This window comes from Lynx rufus, unplaced genomic scaffold (genome assembly GCF_022079265.1).
Source record: "Lynx rufus isolate CCGP_SWC_20201006 ecotype Redwood Valley unplaced genomic scaffold, mLynRuf1.p SCAF_13, whole genome shotgun sequence".
Taxonomy (NCBI): domain Eukaryota; kingdom Metazoa; phylum Chordata; class Mammalia; order Carnivora; family Felidae; genus Lynx; species Lynx rufus.
In genome coordinates, this window is record NW_025814827.1 from 32,774,414 (window position 1) to 32,799,303 (window position 24,890).

Below are 24,890 nucleotides of genomic sequence, written 5' to 3' on the forward strand. Positions count from 1 at the left end.
GCTGGGGTGAGCGTACACTGGGATCTAGGGACCTGAGGACTGGGGGTGGGAGCATCCTGGTCTCAGCCTGAGAGTCGGGACCTCCCCAGTGAACGGAGCTCTGACCCCCCAGGAAAACCTGTTCTGTGCCCAGCCAGCTGCAGGGCCCTGTCACCTCCATGTCCTGGTAGGTTAGAGCCCCATCATGGACCAGGATGACAGGGAAGTCTCCTGAGCTGACACAGGAAGAGAAGCCCAATGAGGAGATAGGGACTCTCCAGGTGGGAGGGATCCGGGGTGGCAGAGGCTGATCTGGCTCACCTTATTCCCCTTTCCAAGATGGAACAGAAGCTGCTGCAGCAGGGGACAGGGCTGAAACCCAGGAGTGCTGGCCACCAGTTTACCTCCCTCCAGCATAGGTCTCTTGGAAGCTGGGGGCCAGTACAGCTGGCTGAGACAAGGGACCTGCAGCCAGGTGTCCCCATTGGGTCACACACACCCTTGGCCACCACTCTCTTCCTGGAACGTGCAGCCAGGCAGCAGGAGCCCATTGGGGCTGGGGCTGTAGGGGTAAGGCCCACACCCCACAGCTAGCGCTGAGGCCCTGGGGGCTGGGGACACCGGGCAGAGGAACCGAGATTCCCCAGGAATGAAGTGGTCAAAAAGGGGTAGATTCCTAGCCCACCTTCCAGAGGGGTCCTGTCCTCTGTTGCTGGATGTTTCCTGGGCCCCTTCTTGCACTTTCAGGATGCAAAGGGTGCCCCCACCATGGAAGGATTTTTGGAGCTCAAGCAGCAATGGCCTGCAGAGAGGCAGGTCAGTACCAGGAGATTCCTTCTCCAGGCAGCTCTCCTCCACAGAACCACCTGGGCTTCGAGGGGCCATCAAGGCCTGGCACCGTGGCCCCACACCCCTGAGTCTTAAGACCGTTTCATTCTTTTTCCTTTATATATTTTATTGAGCAATTTGTACACCCAATGTGGGGCTTGAACTCACAACCCCAAGATCAAGAGTCACATGCTGTACCCACTGAGCCAGCCAGATGCCCCAAGATAGTTTCATTCTTAAGATACCTCATAGCTTCTGCACACCCCCCCCCCGGGTGGGGAGCGAGTCCCTCTTCCTCCTCTTCCTGGTTTCCCTACATGTCATTCCCTGGCTCCCTCTTCCCCGTGGACACTTTGGACCAGTCCAGGACTTTGCTTGGGAGCCTCTGGAGATAGACGGTCAGGCTTTGATAAGGCCAGGCTCCAGCCTCCCCTCCACGCTCGGCTGATGTCACCTCACCCCCTTCTCTCCACAGCCCAGCTCAAGCCCCTGGGATTGCTGCTGTGGGACCCTGGGGGGCAGTTTCCTGAGCCTCTTCTGGGATAAGAAAACTGCAGCAGAAGTACTGGGCAGTGGAATACAGGCGAGGCAGAAGACAGAGAGGCCCATGGAGAAGAGTGGACATGGCCATTGTGACCCCTCTCGCCTCTCTTCTCAGAACGTGGCCCCCGTGGACACCCTTGATCTCACAGGAGCCCAGTGTGAGAGGCTGAGGTACTGGAGTGGCAGGAAATATGCTTTCTCCATAGGTGAGGGCCACATGGAGAGACAGACAATGGCCCCAAGACATCCTGACCCAGCAGGCACAGCCTCACAAGAGCAGCCAAGAAGCTCGAGGTAGGGGGTCCCCCCCATGGGAGGCAGAGTTTTGACCCATGGCTCTCTGCCCAGCAGGCTGAGCAGTGGGGTGGAGATCCCGTATGCAGCACCATCAGAACAGCATGCCTGGAGCTGGCATCGAGCCCTGAGTGGCATGGCAGGTAGGCACCAGGGCAAGCCTGGGGTGGGACTTGGGGCACAGATTCCCTGGACTCCAGGCTGTGGTTTCCTACATCCTCTCAGGCTATAGAGGTACCATCCTCTCTACAGCCGGAGAGGTAAGTGGGACTTTGAGAAAAGATACTAGGAATTTAAGGCCCAGAAAGGGTAAACAACTTGCCCAAGATCACACAGATAATTTGTAGTAGAAGTAGGGCCATGTTTGACCTGTTGGCTGCCTCCTGGTCCTTTCCCACCCCCTTTGTGGAGTGTGCCTCTCTGACACCCAAGTGTTCCTAGGCTTGTTGTGCGACCCTGGGACCTTCTCCAACCTTTCAGTCCTCAAATAGCTCTGAATGTTCTGCCCTTGGGGTATCTACGGACAACGGCCAAACCCACTTCTATCACAAGGGATGCCTGGAAAGCACCCCTGCACCGGGAATCTCTTGGTCCATGTGGTTTGACAGGCTCCACCTGGACAGTGTATTCCGGTCATGTCACTGCCCAGGTGGGAGCCCCTTCCTGTTCTTCCCAGTCTCTCTGGGTTCTTGGCTCCATTCCTCAGTCTCTGGCCCCCTGGGATCTCTCTGAGCCTGTCCTTCCAGAATCCCAAAGGGATCTTGGATCTCCTCCAGGCTGAGCCTTTCTTAGCCCACCTGTGCTCAGCCTTCTAGGAGATGGGGTGCACTGGGGGGCCTGCACCACCCCTCCTGGTGTGTACAGAGCCTCCTGCAGCAGTTGTAGCTTAGTCTGTGTGGGCTGCTTTTCACAAAAATACCAGACTGAGCAGGTTACAGACAAGAACCGTTTATTTCTCACAGTTCTGGAAGCTGGGAAGTCCAACAGCAAGGCACCAGCCGACTGCATGTCTGGTAAGAGTCGTCTTGTGGGTGTCCTAGTTCTTGCTGTGTCCTCACTTGGTTGAAGGGGCAAGGTTACTCTTTGGTCAGGCCTCCACCCTCATGACCTACTCACCTCCCAATACCATCACCTGGGGGTTAGGATTTCAACAGAGATGCAAACATGCAGGGAAGTGTGCTGTCTGCAGAGGGCCTAGCATCTGGGCCAGGCTCACCATTGTTCTCTCTGTGCTCTGCAGCCCACTGTCTGAGCCTGGAGCACGGAGCCAGACCTCTGGGCTTCACTGTTGAGCCCACTGCTGAGAGGGCGCCCAAGACAGCCGCCTCGCTCAGGTAGGACAGCTGGGTATACGGGCAGATGCGAGTCCTGAGCCCCATCACTGGCACAGATGCTGCCCTCTCAAGCCCAAGAGCCAGAGACTCAGACCTGCACTGCTAGGGTGAGGGGTAACGCCCATATTTGAGACCCTCAGCAATAGAAAACCCTAGCACCCGCCTCACCTGGTGTAAACCTCTGCTCACTCAGTAATGGCAACAGAGTCCAGGCCCTGAGGCTCCTCTTCCCCACAGCTTCCAAGGCTGGCCCCTGACCACCTCAGTGAGGGAGCCGCATGTGAGTGCTGACGGTCAGCTGCAGCCCATGGAGTTGCTGCAGGCTGCTGGCCTTGCCCAGGAACCTGCCCAAGGCTCCCACCGCCTTTCCTGCCCAGGCCAAGCCCAAGGTACAGGCCCCTCAGGGGTCCCTTTGCACATGCTAGAAAGCCTGCCTGGCTGTGTCCTCCAGGGCTCCCACCTCTCTCACCCCTTGGTCTCCTCTTCCTAAGACAGAAGCCATGTTGCAGGACAGCCGTACCCTGCTGTCTGCCTGCCCTTCCCTGCTCCAATGCGAAAGGAAAGCCTTACTGTCCTAGAGTGGGCCAGAAGCCAGGCAGTCATGCCCGTGCACAGAGACAGACCCCACCCTGTTGGGCTTGAGGGACACTCACAGCACAGCGGAGGGCAGCCGCGGGTATGGTCTCTGGCAGTTCTGCAAGCCCGTCCCGCAGGGCCCTCGGGCTCCACTTTAGGCTTCAGAGCACATGTTGCTGAAGGAATAGGCTTCATCCTGGATGGTGGCTTCTAAGGCTACCAGGGCAATCATTTCTTCTCCTGTGACTCTAGCCCCATGCTCAGGACAGGGCCCGAGAATCACTGGGTGAGAGCAGACACAGGGAGCTCGGCCACAAGACCCAGTCCTCTCCCATATGCCCCATACCCCACTGTCACTCCTGCAGCTGCCTGTCAGCTTCCAGGATCCACGTCAACATTAGTTCCAAGGGAGGCCAGAGCCCTTGCATACCAGTGCTCGACAAAGATTCTGGGGAGGCTAGGCCCTAATTTCACTCTGCTTCTTTGTCCTCCCAACAGGTCTGGGCCCTGAAGCAAACCCTGAGATGGCACCAAACCTCGAGGCTACAAACAAGGACAGCCTCTAGGGGAACAGAATGAGATGCTGCTGCCAGGCCCCTCAGGACCAAATTCTGGAATAGACAGTTCCTTGTTAAGAGGCAGCCTTCACCAAGGTCACAACTTGCTGAGGTTATGCCATTAGGACTTGCCTCTGGCTCCTCAGATCCTGGGGGTGGCCATCCCCACCGTGGGACAGGGGTGCTGTGTCACTGTCAGGGAGTCTGCTCACCTGTGCACGGCCAGGGCTCCAGTAGCAGAGACTCCCTCCACCACCACCCCCACCCCTGCCCAGGCCAAACTGGCCGCCTCCCTGCTTGGAGAGCGTGGCTCCAGCAGGGCAGACATGGCCTTCTCTTCAAGGGAGGTTTGGACTGACCTGCTGTCTAGCTCGGTGAGGTACCCCTGGGGAGATGTGCAAACCAGTCCTTGCTATGTGCAACCAGGAGCATGGAATGACCTGTCTCTTCTTGGCAGCAACGACAGATAACCCATTAACATCTCACATTATATGATCCTCTGTGATACATAAACCGCTCTATTTCACTCTGTACAACTATTCAAAGTAGCAAGGGAAAGGGTCACATAGCTTTGAACACTTTTGCAAATATGGTCCGTAACGGCCCCCAGGTCTACCTCTGGCCACCTCTGAATGTTCTCCTTGAAGAGGAAACCACCTCCAGCCTGAGTAGACAGGGCTCTCAGCCCTTTTAAAACCCTCAACCTACCTGGAAGTATGTGGAGAGGGTGCTGGTGGCTGCAGGGCCCTATCTGGGTAGGGCCAGGCACATATCTTGGCGGAGCACCTCAGAGCGCGAGGGGGCCAGGGCAGGGCCCTCCAGGCTGCGGAGGCTCTGGAACTGTTGGTGATGATGGTCTCTGCCCGACTCACCCAGAACACCCAGGTGGACAGGGAGTGAGTCTGACAAAGTGTCGGGAGGGGAGCAGGGAGTCCCGGCCGGGGCAGCGCCATCACTACGGCCGGTGCTGCCGGCGCTTCCGTTGCACAGCTCCACGCAGGGCCTCCAGCAGCTGCTCCTGGTTGTTGCAGATGTTGTAATGTGTCAGGTGGAGCAGCTTGTCCATGTCCTCTGGGCTGTAGGTCAATTTTGAGTAGTGGTAGGGAGAGTTGGATGAAGACAGGTTCACCTCTCCGGCCCCCTTCTCCTCAGGTGTCCGTTGGATGCCTAGTAGAGACAGTGTAGCAGGGCAGGGACAGGACATGCACTGGGGAGGGGGGTGGGGTGCACTGTGGAGAGACAGGATGCAGGGGCTCACCAGGGGCTGAGTACTCCCGGAAGGAGGCATCCACCAGAGGGAAGTGCAGCACCGCTGGGGCATCAGGGCAGTCTGGATCAGAAAACAAGCAGCACTCCGGAGGCTGGTGCTGCTCCTCTGGGCTGGGGGAGATGGGCGGGAAAGGGATGCCCTGCTCCTGGCAGAGCCGGCCCAGGAGCTGCAGTTGCTGCAGGGCAGCAGAAGTGGTGTCAGATGGCTGGGCCCCAACACTGGGCCAGTGGGGGTCAGCTGGGATGCGTGGGACCTGGACACCAACTCAGACCCCCTGGCACTGGGCCGGACTGAGGAAGGGGCTCCAACCCCTCAGCTGTGCGGGGCTAACTGCTCCCAGGTTCTGCAAAAACCTTCACCGGACCAACACAAAAACTCAGAGCAGAGGGATCCAGAGGTCTAGACTGAATGGAGGTGGCAGGTGCCACAAAGGGGCATCACTAGCTCCTTCTCCATCTGGCTTCCTGAGCAGAATAAGTCCCCCTGGTGGTAAATTCACAGGCACACAGTTCATAGGACACTGTTCACAGAGTGTCACAGCCCCTCAGGGAAGCTGGACCACATACTAGACTCCAAGGCAGACATCCCCAGAGGCAGGAGCCAGGATGTCAGGCCAGGCCTAAGGCAGCACGGTCTCCCACGTCTGCCCCCGGCTCACCTGAAAGGCTCCTTGGAGGTTGTAATCCAGTGACAGGATGAGGTCCACATCCCGTGTGGGCCGCAGAAGGGGCGGGAAACTGGTGTTGATAAGGTAGCCAACATCCAGCAGGCAAAGATGGGGCTCTGCAGGTGTCAGCTGGTTGGGGTGCCCATCCAGTTTGGTGGCTGGAAAAGTTGAGGGAATGGGGTGGAAAAGCAGCTATCATTGGTGCTGAGGCCACCAGATCCCTCTGGCCTAAGGCTAGCTCCTTGCTACTGGCAGAATCCGACTCTGCCCTCTGGTCCCTCTTCTCTCCCACCAAAAGTAGGCCTGTCACTTCCCAAGATGCCACAGATGTGCCCTGATCCACAAATGAGAGGAAAAAGGGTAGCTGATCCAAGCAGCCCAGTGAACTAAGCTCAAAGGAGCTTGGGGCCCACGGGTTGGAGAGTGTGGATGTCTGGACCAGGGACCCAAAGCTCAGGTGGTCATGGGCAGACCATGGAAAGCTGGGACCAGAGAGAGAAGAGATACCTTTCCAGGTGGAGAAGTAAGGCTGTTGGAAATAGTCTTTGTGGAACTGAAGACCACGCAGGAAATTATGTGTGGCCTGGGCCAGTGGGCGCCGTGTCAGAAGGTCAGTAAAAAACTCAACAATCTTGCCGGTCCCCGTGGGAGGCTCTTCTATCTTCAGAAGAGGAACCTGCTCCTTGTCTGCTCAATTAAGAAGGGGGAAAGTAGGGCATCTTTTAGGAAATTGGGACCCCTAAACTTTTACCCCAGCTTCTGTAGACTCCCAAAGGCCTGAGAGCCACCCCCACCATCCTCCAGATCCAGCCCCTGTAGGGGCCTCTCCACTTGCTCACAAGGAGCCCAGACACCCACCCAAATTGGTCTGATCCTGTGCCCAGCGGTCCCAGAACTGGCTGGGCTCTGAGGCCCAGTATAAGCTGTCCTGGAGGCTGGCTGCATACAGATTGCTCCAGATACCTGAGAAAGGGGACACAAGAGGAACAGAAAGGACAGGAGGGGGAGAGAGCCCCCACCCAATCACAACCTGACTCTTGCCCACGGCCCATCCTAGACTGGGAAGCATCCCCATGACTGAGCTGAGGGTGGGTTTGTGGGGGGGGGGGGGGGGCTGCCATCTTCGCCAGGCCCGTTCTCCCCTCTATCTCCGCTTCCCTAACCTCCCAGGCCTCTCACCTTTCAGGAAGCAGATTCGGGACTCAGGAAGCCGCTTGGTCAGGCGCCCCATGAAGAACTCAGAGCCAAAGAGCTCGGAGGGGATGAAGGCACCGTACTTGGGAAAGCCAACCTCATAGGGGGAGAACTCACACCACTCTGCGAGGAGACCACACAGCTTCACTGCGGGGCTCAGAACTCCAGGACCCTCAACCACCACAGGCTTCACACCAGGGAAGCCTGGGGACCTAGAGGCTCAGGCTGGTTACAGGCACCCTGAGCATGGACCTAAAGGCCCACCCCCATCCCAAAGCCTGAGGGACTCTGGTGGGATGATTAATAATCTCTGGAAGGCATGGGACCTGGCCCAGAAGGGGAGGGTGTAACACCCATCTCCTACACACAGGCACCCTGCCAGCTGCGAGATCACACGTCTCCACTCCGGGCTACTCACCAGCAAATTCAAAGGTGGTCAGGTTCTTCTCCTTGGTGTTAAGGGCACAGTAAATGGGCAGAGGGTTCTGGCCTTGACTCAGGGCCTCTCTCTGGTCTGAGAGAGTATGGTCATGGGGCTGGTAGAAGGAGAGGATTTGAACCTAAAGTTGTGCTTTCTGGTGCCTGGGGCCTTTCCCATCTCTGCTGCCCAGGGCGGTTCCCCATCTTTGAACCATGCCCTGGCCACACACCCGCCCCCCTGTACCTCATCGTGCAGCAGGGCCTCACTAATGAGGGCCCACAGGTTGGTGAAGCAGGGCGGGTGGCCCAGGCGGGCACGCTCGGCCAGCTCCTGCCGGTACTGCTGCAGCTGGCTGGGAGCAAGCACGCCCAACTTGCTCTTGGTCACCTGTGTTTTCAGTGACTCGGTGGGCCCTGCCAGGTCCTTCTGAGACCATTCTGGGTCCTCGTAGAGGTTGGCCAAAGCCCTGGGAAAGCCAAAGCCCAGGGGGTCATCGCACACCTCAGACTCTCTATCCTAGAACAACAGACTAGCAGGTACCTTCCAATGGTCCCCCCCAAGCACGTTCCTCTTTGGCACATCCTTTCTCCCAGTTAGGTCGGAGGTGCCTATGGGGTCCACAGCAGCCTTACGACTGCCACCCCCAAACTCCTGCACTCAACGTGCTGCCAGCTCACCAGGTAGAGCCAGAGGCCCCTGTGATGTAGGAGATGCAATCCAAGAGACCCAGCTCCTTCAGGCCAGCCAGATGCCCATACAGGGAAACCATCGCCCGGATCCCACCACCAGTGGCCATAACAGCTACCACGGGGATCTGGAAGAGAGGATAGCCAGGTCAGTCAAGGTCTGATCAGGGCTGTAGTCTCCAAAACATCCACCCCTTTCCCTCTTATTAGGAGAAGTCATTTCCCTAGAAGGTGTCCCAAGCTGATCTGACCCCAGCAGGCTGCCCTCAGGCTACATGGCTCACTGATGAGTCAGATGGGACCCAAGTCCCAAAACCTGGACCAGACCAAAAATCAAGAAACAATGAGAAAGGGGGTGCCTGGCTGGCTCAGTCAGTTGAGATTCTGACTTTTGGTTTCGGCTCAAGTCACGATTTCACGGTTTCATGGGTTCAAGCCCCTTGTTGGGCTCTGTGAGGACAACACAGAGCCTGCTTGGGATTCTTGCTCTCTGCCCCTCCCCCACTCACACTGTCTCCATTTCAAAATGGATGAATAAACTTAAAAAAAAAGCGAGAAGGAAAGCTAGCCCAATGGGGCAGCTTATAAGCTCCAGGTGCCTCACGCAATGCTCTGCATTTGATGGCATCAGGCTGCCAAGAACATCAAGTGAGAGGGAGGCACAGCAGGGCAGGTAGGTAAGAGGCAGGGCCAAGTTCCGGTCTGGTTAGGAAACATTCAGCTCTGGGCTCGAGGAAGACTGAGGATGCCCATCCCAGGCAGCCCAGCCCACAGACCTCATCTTCCTGTAAGTCTTCATCCAGTTGCAGGACCTGCTTCAGGGCCTTGGCCACCACCTGCTTCCTCTTGCTCAGAAAGGCCTGCTCCTCGGCACAGGGCCCGCAGCCTAGCCGCACAGCCAGCTCCCTGGGTCTGGGTGGGAAGGAAGGAACCATCAGGCAGCTCCCGGCCTCATTACAGAAAAGGAAGCCGGGTCTGCCTCACCTGAGAAGCCCACTTCTCATTCTCTCTCTCCTCTCCCCAAACCACACTCCTGCCCATGTCTGGACAGAAGCGTGACATGTGTGGGTATGATGGAGAGAAGGTGCACCTAGACCCAGGTGGGGACACTTGGGGAATGCAAGAAAATGGATTCCCACAACTATAAATGCTGGTGCCTAAAAAGGCCCCCGGGTGGGACCCACCACCACAGATCTACTTCCACCTCTCAGCTTCTCTCCATTACCCACCCAAAAATGACTCCAGCGGAGACAAGAAACAATGTTCCCACCTCTTCGTGGCTAGTCTTCCAGGCATGTGAAGAAGGGCCAGGGTGGGTGACTTCTCTTGTCTCATGAAGATTATTAGCTACGGTCCACCCACAATCGCCACCACCCAAAGGGAGCATGATTTCTCTCTTGTGGCTTCCTGGCCCTCTCTGTGCCTCAAGTTCAAGTGCAGGTGCCTGCCTGCTCTCCCCCACGCCCTCTCCCCGCGACTAGCCGGCTCTCACCCGTCTTCTTTTCTCAGCTCCACCCTCATCAGGGGTTCCTAAAAACCATGAACACTTCAGTCACAAAAGTTGGCCACCATGTTCCTCTCATCCTGGCCTGAGCCACACCCTATGATGCTCCCATGCTCCCTCGGGCCTCCGGCCATCTCCACAGGGACAAGGTCTGAGGCTTCAAGGCAGCTCTGCTCAGAGGACCCCTCCCTCCTCAGAACCTGGCTCAGCACTTGTGCAGGGCATGGCCCTAAGACTGAAGCTCCTACCACCGCAGGCCCCCTATAAGGCCTGGGGCCCAGCTCTGCCTATGCTTCTGGCATTCTTCCTCTGGGTGATCAAGTACCTGGGACGTAGGGAAGACAAGCCTCACCACCTGCCCAGAGGGCAAGGCCCTCAGGGGCACCTTCAGGTGCTCTTGGGGGGTATCCTGTAGGAAGGATGAAAGAAAACCTAAGAATCACTTCTGTTCCAGCAGTGATCTCACCCATTGCCCCAGGGAGTGACAAGCAGCAGCAGGAAGAGGGACAAGAGGCCAACCTCGACCCCATACTCTTCCCAGTGTGCCTGATTCTGCCAGGGAATGAGGGGGTGAGGGGCTCAGCATGAGCAGAAGGACCTGCTAGAAGAAAGAGGGAGAAAGACTCTGCAGGCCCCACCTCAGCAGCACACTACCTGCAGATGAATATCCAGCTCCTGCTCCCAGCAGGCCGGGCAATGGAAGCAGAAGGAACCAGCACCCACAGCGGCCTCCTGCGGACCCTCACAGGACCCAGGAACCATGAGCTGAACTCTTCCCCCGGACTCTGGAAATAGGAACCAGAGCAGAGGGGCTGGGAATAAGATCCTGGCCCACGAAGGCCCAAGAGTGTCTTGCATAAGGGGCCTGAAGGGTACTTCCCCCCCACCCCTAGGAGGAGGACTGGCACAGGCCAAGGCTCAGAGATAGAGCCCCCATCACAGCCTCTCCAAGGACTAAGGGGACACAGGTCCTGGGGAGCCCCAGCATGGATTTGCCCCTAATCTCTACCACTGCCTATGAAAGTCTAGGGCAGCTAATGTAAGGTCCCTTCTAAGATCCCCATAGAAAGAGGAAGACAAGGGGCACCTGGGTGGCTCAGTTGGTTAAGCGTCCGACTCCGGCTCCAGTCATGATCTCACAGTTCATGAGTTCAAGCCCCAAGTCAGACTCTGTGAGAACAGCTCTGAGCCTGGAGCCTGTTTCAGATTCTGTTTCCATCTCCCTCTGCCCCTCCCCCACTGGCACACTGTCTCTTTCTCAAATATAAATAAACATTAAAAAATTAAAAAGAAAAAAGAAAAAAAAGAAAGAGGAAGACAAGGGCAGAGGGCTGGGGGTTATCTTGGTAGGTGGGAGACTTACCCTTCCGGTCCCCTGCCTCTTCCAGTCGAACATGCAAGCAAGAGAGCTCCCGGGCCTGAGTCATTAAAAAAGCCCCTCAGACTTGAACCCCTGCCCTGTTAGAGGCCCCCACCTCCCAGTACCCTAGTTTTGGTCCTCAGCACTTCATTACCTTGGCCCTGAGTCACCAACCATTTGCCTGAGGTTGTATCCTCTTAAGGAACCAAAATCCCAGGGACCCCCCCCCCAACTCAGTTCTACCCATGAATCTCCAAGGGAGGCCCAAGCTTCAGGGAGGGGGATAGCAGATGGCATGAGGGAGGAGCTTCGACTTACCACCAGAATGCCATTGGTGACAAGCTGCTCAGCACAGTCTGTCCTGAAAAGGATACCAGTGACCCTCAGTGCAAGTCCAGGCTCCCAGGTTCTCACCCCTCAAAGGGCCACGGCATTCCTCTACCACCACTGGATGTCTCAGAGGGAAGGGTGTCAGTTCTGGGCACGCTCTGGGTGCACTGGACTCTGCCCTCCCCCAAAAGAAGCACTCCCACCCAAGAAGTGCCCAGTGGCCCCTGACTCACAGTCTCTGTAGCCGAAATTCAACTTCTAGCCGCTCCTCACCCTGGAGAGAGGAAGAAAACAAAGTTAGAGAGATTGAGGACTGTGAGTGTAGATTTCAACACACATGCCAAGTGGGGCTGCTGGGGCCTGAGAGGTGGTGAGAGCCAATGTCCAACTCCACCCTGCTCTGTCCACTTTCTCTGGGTAGCTCCCAAAAGCTGCCCTTGGTTGAGGGGCCAAGAAAGAGGGTCAAGGATGGGATTATTCCTGTGGACAGCAACTCCTGGCTGACAGTAGCCTCTGGATGCCACGGAAGCCTGGACCACTCACTGGAAAAGAGGGCCATGTACCCAGCTCCCCTGCAAAGGATCTCCCCTCCCTGAGCTGAGGCTTTCCACTGCCCTGGGCACAGCCTTGCCTGAGCGCTCAGTGAGAAGCTCTCTCTGCGGAACTCCCCAGCCCGCAAAGTCCCCACGTCAAATAGCACCGACAACACGGGGTCATCATTGGTCAGAAGGTCCTGGTCAAAGACTTGCAGCTGCACCACATTCTGGAAGGGAACAGAGTAAGGGGCTGCAGGAAGGAGGAGTGGGATAGGAAGGTGAGTGGGGCCATGGCAGAAAGCAAGGGCTGGCAGGGACAACGGGCAGGGCAGGGGCTGACACCTGGCCCACCTTGAGCTGGCTGTGGATTCGAAAGCGAAAGCTCTGATTCCAGATGGGGTTTCTGCTGTTCTTGACCGTGCGTGTCTGCAGCCTATGGCTAGAGGCCGTGGGCAGCCACAGACTCACATAGCAGTCAGAGGGGGTTACTGCAGGAAGAAGGGACAAGTGCCTGCTGACAGCCAAGAGCCTTACCCAGCCCAGCTTCCCAGAGTCCATGACCTTCCATTATAGGCAGCCCTGGGAGGCCTGGAGACCCTCAGAATGGGACTGAGTCGGGAGGCAGGAAGAGCAAGAAGCTGAGGCACAATCCCACATTCCACCCAGCACCTCCTCTCGGCACCCTCTCCAGGACCCTTGCACGCCCAGCACTACTTGTATCTCTTCCCACTGCCCTGTCCCAGTCTGAATCCAGTTCCAGAACCACTGTCCTCCCTGGGCCCAGCACTCACCTAGGTCCTTCGAGGGCAGGCCACAGGCCTGCAGGACACGAATGGTGAGCAGGCAGGTCCCAGGCACCTTTGCCTGCAGAGGAGGGACAGGTCAGGCTTGCTGCAGGCTGCTGGGCCCAAAGCCAACAAGGGCCAAAGAAGAGGGCAGAGTACCCCCTCCAGGACTAATTCTGAACCAAAGGGATCAGCCCTTCCCAGCCACATGGCTGCCCTCCACCCATCAAAGCTCTAAATGGAAAGGAGGCTATGGTATCTACTGATGATGCCTGCCAACACTTACACAACACTCTGGGCCGGCGCTGGCCCAAGGGCTTTATGTACATTAACTTCTTTAATCACACAACTATGCTGTGTGTAGGGACTAATTATGACCAATCCCACAAGGAAACTGAAGCACAGAAAGACAGAAAGCCTACATAGTCACTTGCCTGAGGTCCAGGGCCAAGACTGCACCAGGACGGCTCGACTCATGCTCTCTACCCCACAGCTTACTTGCTTCTAGCTACTGGTTTAGTGTCTTTTAAATCTTTCCACCCCACATTTCCAGCTACCCCTTGCTAAGCTGCCTTGAGGCGGTCTTAGTTGGCAGGAGGCCCGTGATGGGGCGGGCAGGGGGGAGGGGGAAACAGCAGAATATAAGGCTACAGAGGGAGGGGAAGAGGCATGTCAGGACCCAGCCTGGCCATGGGCCCCTTGGTGGGGCTGCTCCCCTGGTTGAGCAGCTTAAACGGAGGCATGTTCTGGTTAGGCAAACCCTGTATCTGGAGAGGTAGAAGTGAGGAACACAGAGTTGGTTTTCAGCCTCTCCACCCCTGGCCAGGACTCAATTCTGGAAATGGGCTCTCTGCTTGACTATGAACAGCAGTTAGCAACTCAGACCACACACAGGTTTTCAAGTCCTCCAGGTGCTACAGGTCAGGCTAAAGAGGACGCCCAAGCAGGTCCATCCAAACCCACAATCATGAGTCTAGGGATATAAACCATGGCAAGTGTGCCAGGAAAGCCTGTGCCAACTAATCCTGGCCTTCAGCCCTGCCTCAGAAGGGTCTTGATGGATGGAGTTGAAGGGCAGAGCCGGGGAAGCTCATCTGTCAGTGTCTGCCCTGGGGCCCCCACCCTCCAAGCAACTGAGTCAAGAGCACCCGAGCAGCCACTTCCTTCTGGGACCCCAGGACAGTAGCCCAAATCCATGGCCCTGAGAACTCTGCCTGGAGCCCATCTCTAGGGCAGGAAGAACTCAGGATGACCCTTATCCCAAGACCCGGCCCGTTCCCTGGCTTCTGCTCACCACCCTGGACCAAGTCTGGCAAACTCCCCTCTCTACACCTGGAGAAACCCACAGCTCCTCTTAAGAATCAGCATTAACCAGACCCCAGAGGGAACAAAGGTCAGCCTGGGGGCCCAGGGCCCCAGCAGGTCTTACCAGAGCCATGAGACAGACAGTCCTCAAGAGCCACAAATGACAGGCAGTGGGCGCAGGACCGAAGACTGTCGGCTTTTTAACGCAGAGCCAACAATGTGCCAGTTGGCCCCAAGCTCCTCCCTGGTCCCTCCCAACCGCCTCCGCTCCACCCAAGCCTCACACTCACTCCAGGACAAGCCACCTGTCAAGGAAATGAGGAACCTTAAACCTACATGGCCCCTGTAATGGGGGCCTACCACCCATGAAGACCCATTCCTTCTAGGCGTTACCATCAGCACCTACCCCACCCAACCCTGCTCTTGTGCCTGGACCTAGAAGGGCCACTGACATCTGGAAAGCAGGGAGTGGACCCAGGGCAGCACCAAGTGGATAAGCCTTGTCCCCTGTCACAGGGTCTTTCACAACCTCCGGTGCCTGTAGGACAGGAATGCCCGGCCCTGACTGAAGCACTTGGCTAATGTGAAACGGGTGCCCCAGGTCCATCACCGCCTGGCAGGGGCGAGGTTTGTTTCACGAAAGAGCCCTCCCAAGCCCCGTGCCTGGCTGCCTCCACCCTCGGCACTGAGTGGCTAGGATGATGAGGCCTCTGAGTGGCTCTCCGGGAAAGGGGCTCTTCCAGGTCTGGGTTGGTGCAGGGAGGGAGGGAGTCTGAGTGTGTGGAGACCCTGAGGCGGGGATGGGCAGGGGTTTCTGTCCCCTCCTACCTATGCTTGTTGTGGAAGAAACAGGGGTGACCCTCGGCACCAGACCCCACCAGCTTCCCTGGAGGTGGAGGAAAGCAAACAAGGCCAGAGCAAAGCTAGGCACAGCTTTAGAGGCCGAGACAGGGAGGTCTGCACCAGAGTTAAAACGAGACCCGCTTGCCCTGAGAGGGGCTGCAGTGGCTATCATGGGAGTTGGCAGCAGAGGTCCTCAGTCCCAAGCCTGGACCCAGGCCTCACCCCCAATCAGGGTCACCTTGAAATGTTTACCTGAACCTTCCAGCCCTCACCAGACCACAGAAGGCAACTTCAAGAGGGAGTCTCAGCACACATGAATCAAAGCCACCTTTTATTGAACACTTCTTCTGTGCCAGCCCCTTATGGTCCTTAAAGATCTCACTCCAAGCCTCACAACACCCCATGGGGTAGGACCCATCATTGTCTCTGTTTTACAGACAGGACACCAATGCTCCAAGGTGGTAAGTCGCCCACAGTGCTGGTAAGAGGCTGCACCAGAAGTCCCACTCCTCCTCCAGTACAGGCAGCTGCCTCACCTGTGTGGTAACTTCCTGGGAGCTCACACCCAGACCTGCCTGGCACCTCCTGGACCTCCAGATCACCTCCCCAAATCCTCCAATGCAGATTCCAAGCTGAGCTGGGCCAGGAGTCAGCAGACTCTGACTCCAGTTTGCCTCTGGAAGTGACTTGGCCTGGGAGGGACACGACCTTTTCCACCACTTGTCGTTGGCAACGTTCACCAGGGTTCCATCAGTCGAGGCCTGAGGCCTTAGTGAGGGAGTCAAGCAGCTGGAAGTAACTGTACTTAAGGTCATACTCCATGTCATACCAGTAGTTCACTGTGGGGAGAATGGAGACCTCAGCATGAAGGTCCCCCTCCAAACCTACTGCCTCCCAAACCCATCCCCCAGCAGCTCTACTGGGCAGCTCCTCACCAGCAATGCAGCCATGGGACTGCTGGACGTGGTGGAACCACAGGGCCGGCAGATAGAGCATCTCACCGGCCTGTACGGTGCAGCAAAGGGCCCGGGCCTGACCGTAACTGGGGTACCGGGCCAGATCTGGAGCCAATGGGTCCAGTGGGATCCAGGGTACCTGGGGATACAGTGGATGCCAGGGAACAGTCCCAAAGCCCCCGGCCCTCCAGCTCTGTCCCTTCCAAAGGTAAACACCATGAGCTCTGCCCTGTTCAGCACTGGGAAGGCCCAGACTTAGGGATTTTTCAGACTAAGGTGCCACCTCTCCAGCTCTTTTGTGCCTTCTCAGAGACACGGTTCCTACCCTTCTCCCTCCCCAGGTCCCAGGAACAAGGCAGATACCTTCTCCATGGCCTCTTCATCCACCACGTTAAAGGAGCCCTCTTCAGTGAGGTGATAGGTTGCTGGTGTGTATAGCTCTGAAACCAGAAGGAGAAAGGTACAGGGACACTCAAGTGGCCTGCAGCTTGCCAGTTCCTCCCCCTTGTTCCCTGAGTGCAATGGAAACACTGTGCCCACACCTCCGGCCTGGCACACCAGCCTGCCCAGGGCCCTTGTTGCCCTCCCTCTACTTTGGGCCACCTGTCCCCCAGCCCCTGAGGGCTGAGTCCCCTACCATAGGGGATGAAGGGCCGGTCACTGGGTGGATGTAGCAGAAAGTGTTTCTCTCCAGAGACCACGCAGTAGAGGTTCTCATAGTGGTCCTTATGTACTGCCAATACAAAGAAGGCCCAGTGGGCAAGGTTATGAGGGGCTGGACACAGGAGGGGACAAATGACCACAAGACAGATGTGACAGGTGGTATAACAGAAGATCACACAAAGTCAAAGCCGGCTCGAGGGGATGCCAAGGAGTCAGGCAGAATTCCATCAGGGACTTGACATTTGCTTGACATTCATCTCTACCAAGGGGGGAATCCAAGCAAACAGTTTTCCTGAGTTCACCCCGACCTAGCTGCCCTTCAGGAGAGCTTTCTGGAGACCTAGAAGAAACAGTCTCCTCCACGCCCCACTGCCATGGGGACCCTCCCCAATCTATCAGGAGGCGCTCTGTTACACCCAAACCCCAGAACCCCAGAATAAATCTTAGAAAACAGTCAAACTTCCGTCCAGACCCAACCTTCCACTCTTGACCTCCTCTTCCCTCCTCCCCCACCTCTGTATTCCCCTGATACCTACAGGATGTCACTGCAGCCACATCCCCCAGCCAGAAGTTTACAGCATCAGGCATCTTTCCTGCAGGTCAGAGGTAAGAGATCAAGTCAAAAGGGACCATCCTCGAAGGCCAGGCTGGGAATAACCACCATACAGTGATGCTGGACCAGAACCTTGGGGGAGCCAGGGAGCTCACAGGGAGAGAACAGAGAGAAGGGGCAGAGGAGGGCCAGCTCCAGAAGGAGCCTCCTGCCCTGTGGGAGAAGAAGGGTGACAATGTCCAGTAGTTCAATGCAAAGTCGTGGCCTGGAGGTGCACCTGCGTGGCTCAGTCAGTTAAGTATCCAATTCTTGGTTTCGGCTCAGGCCATGATCTTGGAGTTTCATGAGTTCAAGCCGCGTGTGGGCCTCTGCACTGGCTGTGGATCCTGCTTGGGATTCTAACTCTCTTCCTCTCTCTCTGCCCCTCCCCCACTCACGCTGTCTCTCTCTCTCTCTCTCTCTCCCTCTCTCTCTCTCTCTCTCAAAACAAATAAATTAAAAACAAAAACAAAAACAAAGTTGTGGCCTGGAGACTTGAGCATTCAGTGCATAGCACCTGAACCTGAGGGGCCAAGAGTATGGGCCAAGTCATCACCAAAGGAAGAAGCAGCAAGCAGGGCTGACTCCTGCTTGTCCTTCCCATTTCTTCCCTGCCCAGCCCCTGTCTCCACTCACCCAGTGCCTCGGAGGCCCAGGGCACGTGGGACTCTAGATCAGGCAGTAGCTGGGGCAGCTCGGTGAGCAGGTTGGAGCACTGCTTCTGCACGTAGAGGACTCCTGGGTGCTGGGTCTGGCCCTCTAGCACATCCAGCACGTAGCTCAGGGGCAGGCGACGCTCAGCAGGCATCATAAAGCGATCCCCTCGTACAGCATCCGCATAACCATCAGGGGTCACAGCCACACTCACCTCTATGGAGCCCACTGTGGCTCTGGAGGAAAGGACTTTCAGCCCGTGTCCAAATACCACAAAGTATCACCCAACATCCCCCCAGGGGCAGCCCCCACCTGAGATATGGGAAGGACCACTTCTGCAAAGCTGGCCAGTGCTGCAGGGCGTTGCGGATGATGCAAGGCCTATTGGGGCAGACCCAGTCCCGATAGAAGTGGAGTGGAGTGGGGGGCTCATCCAGGTAAGGCACAGCAAGAGGCACACTGAGCTCTGAGGGAAAGAAGGGGTGGGGGTAGGGTGGGGTTATGAACCCAACAGCACCCAGTTGCTGCCCCAATGCCTGTGTAGAAGATGCCCTCCCTGGGCGAGACACACTACTATCCCTGGATAATGCCCACTGATGACCAAGGGACCCTGGACAACCAGGAACTGAAAATTGAGGAGAGCATTTAAGGCAGAAAGCACGAAGCACCCACAAACACACCAGGATGGACCAGGGGATGGTGCTCAGCCCACAACCCACACCCTCCTTGGGACCATGTCCAGCCCTATACAGTGAACCCCACAGCTTTCCCACTCTGCAGTGTCCAACCTCATGGCACTCATTAGGAAAGGGAAACATGGAGGCAGTACATAGAACTCCAGAATGAGTGGTGCTGAGGCCCCAAGGCCACAGGCTGGTGTGGGTGAGTCAGGCTCTGGAAAGCACCCTCCAACAGTGATACTTACCAAGCTCTAGAATGTACTCAGTACTTGGTTTAGCCAATGCAGAGTACCAAGGGATGATCCTATTGTCATCTCAAGAAGATTACAACCTAACTGTGAAAACAAGATGCTACAGGAAACCATAGGAGGAAAAGTAAGGGCTGAACTGTGTTTTTGATCTTCCTGAACAGCATCACCATCCTCAGGAGATCCAAGGCTACCATGTGCATTTATAGTTGTGCAGTATGCCATCTGCACAGATGTCTATAGTGGCCCTGTATCACTTCTCACAAATCTTTTTGGCTCTTCCTTCTCCCTCACTTCTGTCCACCCCTATGGATTGTCTCTAAGTCCTACTGATTCTACCAACCACCCCCTTCTTCTTTCCTCTGCTGGTATCCATATTCAAATAACCTCCTTTGGGCCCTCAAATGTCACTTCAGTGAGGTTTCCTTCCCTGGCCACCCTTTTAAACTGTAACCTGTCCCCAACAATCCTACACTTCTTCCTTTTTTCCTTCTTTCACTCATCACCACCTAACATACTATGTATCTCACTTATCCAAATTGTTTATTGATCTCTCTTGCTAGAATAGAACGTAAGCTCTATGAGGGTAAGGATGCAAATCTTATTCATCGGTATACCCCCCAGGACCTAGAATAGTCCCTAACACACAGCAGGTGCTCAACAAATACTGGCTTAATGGTTGAAAGAAAGTCTCCAACATCTCCTGACTGGCTGATCGCTGCAGTGAACTAACTGGTTTCCTTGGGGTTTCATTCCACTCCCTCTCAAAGCATCCCTCACCCTGGCCCCCATCATCTTCCTAAAATACAATCTCATCTTGTCATACCCCTAGTTAAAAAAAAAAAAAATCCTTTGATGGCTTACCACTACTCCTTACAAATTATAATGTGCCTTGGCATGCATTCAAGGTGATACATGATCAGGCCCAACCTACTTTTCCAGTCTGGTTTCCTCCTGTCTGGTGCCTGCCCCTTACCACACTCTCTACTCAGGTGGTGCCAAACTTTGTTCCTACTGCTCCCACAAACGGGAATGCCTTTCTCCTGGCTTCTATAAAGGGTACACAGGGCTTTGCTTTGTTTGTTTCATCCTTGAGATCTAGCCTGAATGTCTTGGCCCCAGTGGGCAGCCACTGCACTAATTTTCACCTCTGAGGTCTCCATGCCAGTCATCTTTGCTTTACATTCAGTTGAAAAGTAAATGTCTTTAGCTCAAAAATCAGAACTGGGTGGGAAGACCCTGGTAGGCCCAAGAAAACATAAAAGGGAAGAGCTGGAACATGTGCTTGCTTCACTGGCCAGAGAGGTAAGATGGTACCTGCCAAGCAGATAAGGGAGCAAGGGAGAGCAAACTGGCAAAGGGCCTTCCCAGTCATGCCAGTCCATCAAAAGCAGTCCTCTTGGGAGGGTGATTTGGGGCTCAGTAAATCTATTATTCTCACTGGAATTCTTTTTTTTCCCACTGGAATTCCTAAAATGCGTGGAAACTGCCTTTCTTTTCACCGTTTGTATTTCCTGCCATTACTGAATTTTTACTGCCTCACCAATTAAAAGACTTCCTGTAGATAATGACTACTGCTCCCTTCTGAGGCTCTGATGTGAGAGAATTTCAAAGGGATTCAAACAATTCCTTTGGCCCAACAATTCTTCTGCTAGAAACTTAACCAACAAAAATATTCACACATGCGCAGAATGACTGCTCCAGGCACACTGGCATGTTCCAGGTTCCAGGTTCACTGTTCCATGAACACACCAGGCACACTCCTACCTCAGGGCATTTGCCCCAGTACCCTCAACCTGCAATGCTCTTCTCTCAGATGTCTGTACAGCTCACTCCCTTTCTACAAGCCTGTGCTTGAATGTGGCTTTATCAAGGCAGCCTACCTACCCTGACCATCTTATTTCAACCTATATCCTCCACTCAACCCCTGGCCTGAGACCTCTTATTCTGCTTTAATTTTTTCCCCCACAACACTTATCTTCTAATCCATTTCTTCTACTATATAATTTACTCATTACTCATTTAGTGTGACTAGGGTTAATGATCTGTCTCCTCACTTGGAATGTAAGGTATGGAGGGCAGAAATTTTATTCACTGATGTATCCTAAACACATTGATCAGAGCCTCACACATTGAGGTGCTTAGTATTGAGGTGCTCCTAGTATTTGTTGCAACACTAGCAAAAAGACAGACTGTAAATGACCTAAATGTCTATCAATAATAGGCTAATTCAGTAAATTACCACAAGTACACAAGGTGAAAAAGATTGCGGAAGAAGGATATAGGGTGGTCTTCAAGATACCTAATAGTGCAAAAAAGTGTTTAGCAGACTAACAGTTGTAAACAGAAGGGTAATATATATATTGCTGCGTGTGTGTATGTGTAGATATAAACATTATTTCTGGAAGGATTCAAATTGGGGCCTCGAATGGGAGGGGTGCTTACTTCACATTATAAATCCGTTGCTTTTTAAACCTTGTGCCCGTGTTGTTAATGGTAAAACAAAAAGCAAAAAAAAAAAAAAAAAAAAAAAAAACACGGAAGAGAGGGAAGGAGCAAAATAAAAACCAACCAGGGGAAGAGCCAGTGATTACTTGCACAGCTGCCGACAATTTTCCCAAAGCTCTGCACCACCTTGGAGAAGTCTGTTCCTGAATAAAGCGTTCCAGCTGGGGTTCTGAAAGGGAACACCTGACCACCTCAAGACTTCACGACAGGCAACAGAAGGCTGCCCCATTATTCCGGGCGGGTTGACCGTGGGAAATACACCAGGGTGAAGACTGGCCCAAACCTTGGGAGTAGAATCAAGACACACCAGGAAGCCACGAGGACCTGCGAACACCGGAACAGGGGAGCTGAGGCCCCAGCACGGGGGTAGGAGCGAGGTTGGGGCAGACGAGTGATCCGAGTGGGGCCAGCAACGAGTTAGGTGCACGAGCGTCTGCGCTCCTTGAAAACACGAACTAGGGGGAAATGTGGTGTCGGCGGCCCAGGAGGGCCAGGGCGCACCCGACTCCGGACTCTGCTTCCCCACATGCCCAAGGTCCCGCCCACGTCCTGAGGCAGCCCGGCGGTGGACGCAAGGCGGTCGCAGCCTCTGCGCTAACCCACTCACCCCTGGCGGCGGCCGGGAATTCTCGTAACTCCCTCCGCACCGCGTCCAAAGCCGCCTCCGCCATGACGCCGCCGCCGCTCTGCGGCCACGCGCTCTCCCCTTGAGACCCCGCCCCGCCGCGCCCCGCCCCCCGCCGCGGAGCCTCGCGGCCTCGGAGCGCCATCCTCTCCCCCGCCCCCAGCGCACCCGGACTCTGCTAACCAAGCGGCGGGAGAGGAGCTGTGCCGTCACCAGCCTGCCGCACTCGCTGCCATCCCAGATTTAACAAATGATTGTGTTTATTGATGAGTTCATACATCAATACAAATGGACGAGTTAAAAACGGCCCCTGCCCCGTGAGACCTCGGGAGGAGGGAAGCGCCCATGGCCTGAACAAAGTATAAAAGTTATAAATAAGGAGGTTTTCAAAACTGGGTCAGGGCAAATCTGTTAGGGGGGGGGGCAGTTGCCGGTGGTCTCAGACATGCAGAAGGGGACGGGCGCCGGCGGCCACAAGACCCCCTCTCCCACCTAAGCGCTCAGCTGAGGTAGGGAAAGGGCGGCCACCTTCTCACAAACCTTAGCGATAGTGTTAGCTCCCTCCTCTGAAGGACTGGTTGGCTGAGGATCTCCAAGAGCCCAGACCAGAGGGCCAGGCCTGGGGCTGATCTGTGGCTGTTGTGCCGGTTGGGGGAGTGGTAGTAGACTTCTAACCCTCACAAGGGCAGCTGCAGCCCTGCCAGGGTCCACCCTCAGCTGCAGGGGTTCTTGGGGCCAGGACTTCTTTGCAGTGTGGCCATGCGGGTGGTAGTAGTACAGAAGGGGGGTGGGGGTGGTGAACTAGGTTTCATCTGTTCTGGTGCACTCTGGCTGATGCAAACAAGAGCCGGGCACTCTACAAAAACCAACTTTCTAAGTTGCTGCCTATTGAACCAGCAGGGCCCCAGGGCCTGTCCATGGGAGAATAGGTTGTTGTGGCCTGGAGCTTCAGGAAAGCTACACTGACTTACCTGAGGCAGAGGGAAGCAGCAGGGCCCAGAGACACGTGTTCTTCACCCCAATTCCTCAACCACTGCTTCCCTACTTGATCCTACTCTACCTTAGCCCACTGTACCCTATCTCCTTCCCCTCACCCCTAACAACTGCCCTTCTAATTCTAATCTACCCCCTGCCCTCTACTACGTACCTGTCCCACCTACCACCTTTCCAATGTGTCTCTTGGCCCCTTCTGCACTCCCATGTGCCTCCCCCTCCCCTCAACTTCCAGCATCCAGAGCATCTTGGGTGCCCAGCACTGCCTTTGAGGAGGCTCCTTCCACCTGAACCAGGAACCAACAAGCCATCTCACATCAGCTAGGTTGTGGACACCAAGAATCCAGAATTCAGGTTACTACATTCCAGTCCTTTTTGTGCTCCTTGATAGTTCCATACGAGCCAGGGTGGTGAAGCAGGAGTAGTACATGAAGGGAAACCAGGCACACATCAGCCAGCCAAGTACTTTAGCGATAAACACTCAACGTGTGTGTGTGTGTGTGTGTGTGTGTGTGTGTGTGTGTGTGTGTACAGTTCTGTGGCTAAGGTCCTTAGAAGGTGGGCTGGTGCCCTGTAAACCATGAGAGAAGTTCTAACACAGGCTTCTGACTGGGCATCACTCAGGATGCAAGGAGAAGGTGGCCTCTGGATCTAGGAGCCTGCTGGGGACAAGGGTTGGGAGGATAGAGAAGACCAAGGGGCTAAGAAGAGGAGGCCAGGGTTTTATGTTTGCCCAGCAGAGGGCTTTACTGTCCTGCAGCAACATCCCACAGCTGTCTCCACAACTTCTGGCCAGGAGAGAAAGGGGGCACAGGGAGAGAGATAATGCTAGGGCTCTCTTAGAGGGGGGATGGGAGTGGAATGTGGGGGCTCAGGCCTTGACACCAACTCAAGCCTCCTGATGGCTAGGAACGCCCTGGAGGACTAGAGGGCTCTGCCCTACACAACTGCCAGGAAGTGGGGAAAACATAACCCCCTGCTCTGGCAGCCAGGGGAGTACAGCTGGTGTGGGAAGGGAAGTGGAGGTAGAGGTGAAGCTCCGCTGTTGGCTGAAGGGCACTGAATGCCACGTGGCCTCTCACTTCCACCCCACCAAATACCCTGTGTGTGCTCCACCCCAGGGAGCTGATCCCTGCAGTAATTTCAAATGGCTTCTAAGAAGAGAGGGCCAGCCCTTCCCGATTTCCCCCAGATGGGGCAGGCTGCCCTCCTACTCCTCACAGCACCAAGATGACAAAGATCTAAGACCTACCCTGCATGAGCCACTGAAGGGGCTGTGGAGGCAGGGGTTCCAAGAAAGTGAGGCGACAGGGAAATAAATTAATAAATACAGGGGCCCCATGAGGAGTAGCTGGGAAAACTGCTTTCCCTCTGAGCACTGATCCCTGCGATCCACTCCAAGCATCCCCACAGGTTTTGGAGAGTGGAGCAGGGGCTACAGTTTGGAATAAGGGAAGCATTCACTTGGAATAGGATTCTGGAACTAGAGTCTGCGTTCCATGCGCCGCTCCACAGCCCGAAGCAGCAGCTCTGAGTATTGCTCTAGCAGGGCCTGTGTTTGCTCAGCCCCCACAGCCCCAGGGCTCCCACCCGGGCTGCACAGCACTGCGCCAGCCAGGGCCTCTAGCTCCTGCCTCACTGAAGAGAAGGTGTTTCTGAGGAGCTGGGTGATGCGACTTTGCTCTGCTGAGGGCGTCTTGCAGCCAGCCACCTGCAGGAGGACCCAGGAAGTGAGTTGGAGGAACAGTGGAGGAACATCCTGTCAATGGATGTATAAAGGGGAGGGGCCCCATCTGGGTCTAGCCTGCCTCCAAAGAAGGCCCTGCTGGACTGCCCCCTATGTCTAAGTTGGCCAAATAGTTTTTGAATATGACAAGGGATACTATGAATAATTATACTGGGACAACAGACATAAACTGGGATGGTCCTGAGCAAACTAGGACAGATGGTCTCTCCACC

At 55.5% G+C, this 24,890-nt stretch overlaps 3 protein-coding genes across 4 annotated transcripts in view; 1 reads left to right on the top strand and 2 right to left on the bottom strand.

Annotated features, from left to right (window-relative positions):
- Positions 1–4,135, top strand: part of SPTBN5 (spectrin beta, non-erythrocytic 5) — a 44,884-nt gene extending 40,749 nt beyond the window's left edge. The window contains exons 61-69 of the mRNA XM_047075263.1: positions 319–456; positions 727–795; positions 1,283–1,369; positions 1,466–1,556; positions 1,674–1,787; positions 2,607–2,657; positions 2,885–2,978; positions 3,216–3,367; positions 4,053–4,135. Of these exons, the coding sequence (XP_046931219.1) occupies positions 319–456; positions 727–795; positions 1,283–1,369; positions 1,466–1,556; positions 1,674–1,787; positions 2,607–2,657; positions 2,885–2,978; positions 3,216–3,367; positions 4,053–4,120 (864 nt within the window). The 3' untranslated portion in view covers positions 4,121–4,135. The remainder of the gene's footprint in view (positions 1–318; positions 457–726; positions 796–1,282; positions 1,370–1,465; positions 1,557–1,673; positions 1,788–2,606; positions 2,658–2,884; positions 2,979–3,215; positions 3,368–4,052) is intronic.
- On the bottom strand, positions 2,577–21,984 carry PLA2G4B (phospholipase A2 group IVB). The gene is given in 25 exon segments (XM_047075264.1): positions 2,577–5,278; positions 5,370–5,556; positions 6,040–6,206; positions 6,556–6,735; positions 6,907–7,011; positions 7,228–7,365; positions 7,661–7,778; positions 7,907–8,129; positions 8,341–8,477; positions 9,126–9,261; positions 9,842–9,879; positions 10,179–10,262; positions 10,508–10,638; positions 11,217–11,271; positions 11,532–11,555; positions 11,758–11,817; positions 12,175–12,306; positions 12,431–12,567; positions 12,871–12,943; positions 16,332–16,408; positions 16,606–16,701; positions 17,168–17,224; positions 17,860–18,113; positions 18,190–18,343; positions 21,921–21,984. Coding segments are annotated over 25 exon segments (3,039 nt in total). The 3' UTR covers positions 2,577–5,066.
- A 191-nt stretch (positions 21,985–22,175) lies between these two features.
- Positions 22,176–24,890, bottom strand: part of MAPKBP1 (mitogen-activated protein kinase binding protein 1) — a 54,768-nt gene continuing 52,053 nt past the window's right edge. For both annotated transcript variants that reach the window (XM_047075282.1, XM_047075283.1), the window contains one exon: positions 22,176–24,642. In XM_047075282.1, the coding sequence (XP_046931238.1) occupies positions 24,415–24,642 (228 nt within the window). In that variant the 3' untranslated portion in view covers positions 22,176–24,414. The remainder of the gene's footprint in view (positions 24,643–24,890) is intronic.